This window comes from Scardinius erythrophthalmus (genome assembly GCF_964197995.2).
Source record: "Scardinius erythrophthalmus genome assembly, chromosome: 11".
Taxonomy (NCBI): domain Eukaryota; kingdom Metazoa; phylum Chordata; class Actinopteri; order Cypriniformes; family Leuciscidae; genus Scardinius; species Scardinius erythrophthalmus.
In genome coordinates this window covers 35,772,817-35,780,161 of record NC_138231.1, presented here as the reverse complement: position 1 = coordinate 35,780,161, position 7,345 = coordinate 35,772,817, and the positions used below count along the sequence as shown (strand labels likewise).

General features: G+C 36.9%; 2 protein-coding genes across 2 annotated transcripts in view; one reads left to right on the top strand and one right to left on the bottom strand.

The window, feature by feature from the left end:
- The window catches only part of katna1 (katanin p60 (ATPase containing) subunit A 1), a 6,096-nt gene extending 3,793 nt beyond the window's left edge, over positions 1-2,303 (top strand). The window contains exons 7-11 of the mRNA XM_081378748.1: positions 428-586; positions 685-811; positions 893-1,024; positions 1,151-1,277; positions 1,383-2,303. Of these exons, the coding sequence (XP_081234874.1) occupies positions 428-586; positions 685-811; positions 893-1,024; positions 1,151-1,277; positions 1,383-1,581 (744 nt within the window). The 3' untranslated portion in view covers positions 1,582-2,303. The remainder of the gene's footprint in view (positions 1-427; positions 587-684; positions 812-892; positions 1,025-1,150; positions 1,278-1,382) is intronic.
- A 44-nt stretch (positions 2,304-2,347) lies between these two features.
- ginm1 (glycoprotein integral membrane 1) lies at positions 2,348-5,637 on the bottom strand. Its single transcript, XM_081378749.1, has 8 exons — positions 5,464-5,637; positions 5,088-5,150; positions 4,887-4,986; positions 4,613-4,770; positions 4,278-4,437; positions 3,976-4,184; positions 3,382-3,545; positions 2,348-3,193 (listed from the first exon to the last, which is right to left on the bottom strand). The coding sequence occupies exons 1-8, from the start codon at positions 5,551-5,553 to the stop codon at positions 3,082-3,084; spliced, it is 1,056 nt and encodes a 351-aa protein (XP_081234875.1). The 5' UTR covers positions 5,554-5,637; the 3' UTR covers positions 2,348-3,081.
- Between the last annotated feature and the right edge of the window lie 1,708 nt (positions 5,638-7,345).

Below are 7,345 nucleotides of genomic sequence, written 5' to 3'. Positions count from 1 at the left end.
TCAAAAGTTTGGAGTCGTTAAGACTTTTTATGTCTATTATGCTCACCAAGGCTGCATTTATTTGATCAAAAATAGAGTAATACAGTAGCATTGTGAAATATTATTACAAAAATATCTTATCTCTGATAAGTAGAAAGTTTAAAAGAAAAGCATTTATTTAAAATGGAGATCTTTTGTAACATAATAAATGTCTTTATTGTCAAGATTTGTTTATTCTTTTGAACAAATTAATCCTTCCTCGCTGAATAAAAGTAATAATTTCATCCACAAAAACATCTTACTGACCCCAAACTTTCGAATGGTAGTGTAATTGTTGCTTGGGTGTAACATACTTTCATGTGTGTTACCATCCTCTTTTGTGGTGATCTTTGCTGCATTATACAGTATTTGTCATGAACATAATAACTGAACTCGCATATGATTTTAGGGAGTGTTGATGGTGGGGCCTCCAGGCACAGGAAAGACATTGCTGGCCAAAGCTGTCGCCACCGAATGCCGAACCACATTTTTTAACGTGTCCTCCTCCACCCTCACCTCCAAATACAGAGGGGAGTCTGAAAAACTTGTACGGCTGCTGTTTGAGATGGTAAAATCACACACACTTCCTGTATTACCCCTCATGCAAACATGTACAGTAATAAAAACAGAAAGCAAGTTTGGCTAACATTTTACATGTTTATACAGGCACGCTTTTATGCCCCCACCACCATCTTCGTCGATGAGATAGACTCCATATGTAGCCGCAGAGGAACCTCAGAAGAACATGAAGCCAGCAGACGTGTCAAAGCTGAACTACTCGTCCAAATGGATGGTATTTCTGCATGCAAATGATTGAACAACATCCTTTAATTGGGGGGAAAAAATCAACAAATACACTTCTTTTGTTATCCAGGTGTTGGAGGGACGTCTGAATATGACCCTTCAAAAATGGTTATGGTTCTGGCAGCCACCAACTTCCCTTGGGACATCGATGAAGCTCTGAGACGGCGACTAGAGAAGAGAATTTACATCCCACTGCCCTCAGGTGTTCAGAATTACCCAGAATTCATCACTCATCATACCATATTACATGCCATCAGCTTAATCCATCTCAGCTCAAGACCAATCAATCTAATTGAAGTATTTAAAATCACATTATGTATTTCCGTAGCTAAAGGCAGAGTGGAGTTACTCAAGATCAGTCTAAAGGAGCTTGAGTTGGCCAATGATGTCAACATGGACAAGATCGCTGAGCAGCTGGAGGGGTACTCTGGTGCTGACATCACCAACGTTTGCAGGTGCAGCTATCGCTTTATTATGACTTTGAGTTGAGCCTGAAATTATTTTCAGTGTTTAAAGTGCCACAGTTCTAGAAGTGATTAAATGTTTTTAAATAATTGCAGAGATGCATCCCTGATGGCAATGAGAAGGCGGATTGAGGGTTTGACCCCCGAGGAGATACGGAACTTATCAAAAGATGACATGCACATGCCCACTACAATGGAGGACTTTGAGGCGGCACTGAAGAAAGTGTCCAAGTCTGTATCTGCTGCTGATATAGAGAAGTATAAGCAGTGGATAACAGAGTTTGGCTCCTGCTGATGATGCCAAAGAACCTTGATTTGTTTTTTTTCTCACAATCGCTGTTAGCACTTTGAAAGACTGAGGATCAGTTTCTCTAAATCTTATAGCGCATTTCCATTCTGGACCAGACTGAATTCAAAGAGCCCAGATAAATCTGGCTATAAATGAAGTGTGTTTGTATGGCTGTACAGGTTAATAGTTTAATATTTATTAGTATTAGGTTGGGTTTAACATACACATAACTTTCAGAGCTGGTTAACTCATGTTAAAATTACTTTGTAATGATAAAGGCAGAACTAATATCCAGGAAAACCAAACTGGTTTTAGTGCTCTTATTACAAACTCACTATGTGTTGCTCTATTATAGTGTGTACAGACAATAGTACAGAGGTTGTGGGCATGATTTTTTTTTATTGGCTTGATTTGTCTGTTCCTATAAAATCACTGCCACTGACCAAAGACCAGCAAACCCTTCGATCTCCAAACGCTCCGTTAAGTGAAGAGTTAATGAATTTGCTGCTGTGCCAATATGGTTGTTTTAAAGCCAAAGTTTCCAGAGTTGGACAATTGTCTTAACTAAGTGATGAGACTAAGTGATGTCTTAAAGGTGTGTTCAGATCTTGACTTTTATGAACACTATGGAGAACCAGTTTCTGGTTTATTTCATTAGTGACATTCCATTGACATGATGACTTTGAAAAATTATATATTTTGTTGAATAAATATTTTTTAAATTTGAACAGGACTGTTGTTTTTATTTAAAATAAATCACTGAGATTTAAACTAATTTGTGAAGAATTTACTAAAACTGAAGAAAACAAGTCATAACATGCTTCAGAATGACACAAATTACAGATTTCATTAACAGCCAATGACAAGGCTACATGAAATGTACATGTCCAGTTGAAATGCTTAAAATGACTGAAAAGTTTGACCCACTGCCCAAACCAAAATGTGTTAATTTAACTCGTGCAGGTCAAAGCTGAAATGTATTGCTGGTATTGATGCTTAATCTAACCACAATATCTCAAGCAACATGAATATTACATTAAGCAACATAGGCAGTTTCATACAGGCCTATAAAAACGGTAAGAAATGAGGAAAAAATCCATTTAAATAATATTAAAATTATGAGTTATTTTGATGGTTAATTACATTAACCTTGATGGATTTTCCCCCATTAGTTTCATAGCCTTCACATTTTCATGTCATTTCCATTAATCAGGTAAAGATAATTCACCGTATAACCGTGAAACAAACAGTTTAGTGGGGGTAAAAGGCAGGGGCATTTTAGGTACTGTGCTTATTTAAAAGTGTGCACCTTTACCATTCCACCTCAGCACAGTGTCGTCAAGAATAAAAAAAGTCTGATTATGCTTTCACACAGATGCAGATGTGAAAATAGAAATCGGTTTCTTTAGGAAATGTTGGAGACATTTTTTTTTTTCTTTTAAAGTGCTAAACTGAAGTCATTGGTATTATCAACCAAATAAAGCCAAACTGATGAGAACACGTCCATCACTTTTCTATCAAAATGCTTTTTTCTGGTATTTCTCCCTCCATGTTATCTATTAGACTCTGTTTTTCATCATCTGGCATCAGAGTCTCTGGATTCAGATGAAAGAATCCCCTATGAAAGACAGAAAAGAAAAATGTTGCATATTAGTGCTCAGGTCTATAGTCCGAAGCGAACAAAAACCCTGATTGAGTTATAATCCTTGGTTCTTCAAATCAAATCATTTGAATATCACCTATACGGCCGTGCATTTACTATAGGGTCTGTTGAGAGACCCAGTGGCAGGTTGGTGCAAGTCGTACCTGTGTTCACAGGAGGGGAACAGAACATCAAGGATCTTAATGATGATAGCTGAGCCTGCAACGCCAACCACCACCACCCACATGATCAAGAAGAAGAGCGGGACTGAATCAGAACAGAATCGGCGAAGTTTATCCCTCAGCTCCACAACCCACTGACACGCCACCTGCCCAAATAATAAATGCAACAGGTCTGTGAAAATGACACTACTGAGAAACAGGAAATTAGAAAGAAAAAATGGAATGGAATATTACAGCATTTACTCTAAATGATTTATCCGTGCACATCACAATTTTATTATTATTAATCTGCCCTCGTAATATTTAATCAAAATAACTTCCCCTCCCTCTTGCAGAAACATCTCTTCTCTGATGACACGTTTAATGGCGCGAGGGCGGGGCATCCTGTCACTCACATGACATCATAGCAAACTACAAACATCCAACAATACAATCCATTCCAATGGACAAAGTCAAGTCCTACCCTACATTTTATTCTTGTTTGTGAAGCCTCTTCACTCAGATCCGTTTAGAGAAGCATCTATACCACATTTAATAAACCCCAAGAGTTCACAGTGGTGGTGTAGAAGCACTTACACTGTAAGAGGATACGGATCCACTTAAAGGAACCCCAAGCAGCACTGAATCGGAAGTCCTTTCCTCTTCCTCTCTGGACTCATACAGGGTTTCAGGGTCCATCCGCAAGGGTGTTTCAGGAAGTTTCCCTGGAGCTGCAATCTCCTCCTGGGTGGTCTCTGCATGTTTGAGTAGGTAGTGGCTAGTGGTGTTACGCACTTGGTCTTCAACTGTGAAGAAAACAATACATAGAAATTATTTCGGTTAAAGCAACACAGTCACTTTTCAGATTACAAAGAGGCATTTTACGCCACATAATCTACCTGTATTGTGTATGGACGCATCAGTAACCAAGACGTCATTCTCTTGTGGAATGACGGAGAGCTTGCTTCTTGATAAAGGGTAAATATTGGTGACTTGTGTGATCTTCTCAGAGCTCTGGTTCCACCGGATCTCCACCTCACACACGTTAGGCTGCTGAACCTACAAAACACGACATCAAGCGCTTGATCACATTCGTGTGCACTGCCTCAAGCTGGAGTTTGGTTTCTTTTCATAGCATTAAAGCTGTAATTTTGAATTTAAAATGACTCTGTGAAAGCCGTATAACAAATAATTAAATTACGTCAGTCATCATTTATAGGGTAACGGTTAAAACCTTTTCATCTGCCAACTGGATTATCTCCTGACTCAGGAGGAGTAACAGAACCTGCTCTCCAGCATCATTCTGAACATATGATTGATTGATCATCAGCCTCAGCTCACTGCTGACCAACCCGTCCGCCAGATTACCAGAGCTCACGTTATAACCATCCACTGCAAACACAAAGAACAGTAATAAACATGATCATGGTCACTGTTTCTCTTAAATAGATTTTAAAATCAACAATACGTTTGATTAATAAATAAAAAAAGAAGACAGAGATGCATACACAAAAATGCAGGACATGTCATCCTTGTGACTCCTGTAGACTTGAGAGGAGCTCCATTAATAAATGTTTCATTGTCCAAGAAACCTATATTCAAATTAATCTGAAAGAAAGAATGAGAAATCATTTTAAATGATCTTTCCATAATTTTTTTTTTTTTAATTATGGATGTAACAATGCACTATTCCCCAAAATACTTATTACCTGTACACTGTACTTTGTCTGGCTATTTTCACTAACCGCTGTCACATTTAACACGATGGTCTCCTGTGAAATAAACAACATACAACGTTAATAACAAACGCGTTTGTTTACATGATTCTGACTTTACAGTCTTTTCCTGAAGTTTTCAAAGCTTATGGCCACTGCTTTGGGTAAATAAACCGTGAATATTATATTTACTTAACGTTAAATGTGTCAGTGACAGACAAACAATGGTTTAAGCATCTTTATAAACCAAATTGATGTCTAATAACTTGTCCGTTATTTATAATCTGATAAGCATTTTGTGTAGCTAGCTACACATGTGATGCAACAGAAATACATTAAACTACCTCAAAATATAAGAAATATCACTCACCGTGGTTATTTGTTTCGATTGGGTATTGGCCAGAATAAACAAGACGATCAGATAAACCATCGTTAAATGTATTTTCCATGTAGACGCCATTTTTTTTTATCATGCTAGTTACTGCGCGGATGACGCTCTACGCGTCATGGGTGACGCAGAATTGTTTATGAAAACTCTTGAGCCCTCTATTGGTCTTTAGAGGTACTACATGAAGCTTCACACAATAATAGCCTCATTTTGAAATAACGAAGAACTTTAGGATTTGCAACCTTTTTGTTAGATGAACCCCTGTGAACAGTTATTTACCTGAAGTACCCATGAAATTGTTAATAATTTTAACCTTGTAAAAATATAATGAATTTCACATTTTTCCACTTTCATTGTTGAAATATTTCTGTTGATATTATTATTGAATTTTTCATGAAGATCACAATTTTATGAGCTCCAAGTGGTCAGAAAATCCCTGGAAGGGGAACCACAATTTACCTGACTGTGACAATTTACATTGTATAAAATGTTTTATTCAGTCCTCAGAACTTTCCTATTCAAATATGAGTGAACAATGTTTGTGTAATAATACCTGTCTAAAAATAATATAATTAATAAAGAAAATTTTGGAAAATTTTAGAATTAAAAAGTCTAAAATGCCTATATTTCACTTTATTTTGATGGTCCCTTTTGAACATTCTGTTGACTATAAATAACTTTGCAACTACATGTCAACTCTCAGTAGCGTATTAATGAGTAGATTGTCTGCTTAATATCTGCAAACTCTTTATTGTGACGCTCCTCCAACAGACATTCTACTACTGACCATAAGTAACTTTGCATCTACATGTCAACTTATTCTAAACCTAATCCTACCAGTCTACTAATACTCTAACACTCTAGTGAGAGTTAGTAGATGTAGGTAAAGACAACAGAATGTGTTAAAGGGACCATCAAAAAAAAAAAAAAAAAAAAAAAAAAAAAGGTGAAACCCATTGCTCTGCTCAGATTTTGCTGAATTCTTCCAACTCAAGGAGCTAACAAACAGATGGGGGGCAACAAAAATAAATGTATTTAATATCATTTTAGGTATTCGTTGTTTTAATTCAGAGGTAAACATGAAATCTGTCTGGACAAACAACCAATTTTAAAAAGTTTTGTTTTACGAACAAAAACAAATTTTCCTGTCATACTTGTAGGCCTACTCCTTTTTTATTTCTCGCAAAGTAAAACAAGGATACATAATGTCAGTTATTCAATGATTTTATTGTCATACCAAAAACATGGTACATGATCTCGAACAAAATTAGTACTGAGGTTAAAGGAGAATTTTAACAATTTTAACATTGAGCTCATTTTTTTGTAAATTTGGAGTGCTGTCAATACAGAGAACAACGACAAAAATCGGTGTTGCCTACACCGTGTCAGAGAATGTCTAATAAGGGACCGTGTTATCCTCTTTTTAAAATTTACACCCTGTTGACTTCAATGGGGCACGTTTTAAACCAGCTTTTAGCCTCTTAACATCCTTGATGTGTCATTACAAGTGCACAGCTAATGTGAGTGATTCCTTCAGAGTGATAACGGGTGAATCTGACTGCAGTAGATGCGAAAGATATTAATAAAAATGATGTTATTTCAGCCAGCGCTCATACCTGTATTTTCTTCCTGTTTTCGGTCGAAGTCCATAGTAATCGATTATCGAGTTCACACGCATAGGTTTAGTTACCTATGATCACGCGCGTGAACTCGACAATCGATTTATGGCTGGCTGGAATAACATCATTTTTATACATATCTTTCACATCTACTGCAGTCAGATTCACTCGTGTTCACTCTGAAGGAATCACTCACATTAGCTGTGCACTTGTAATGACACATCAAGGATGTTAAGAGGCTAAAA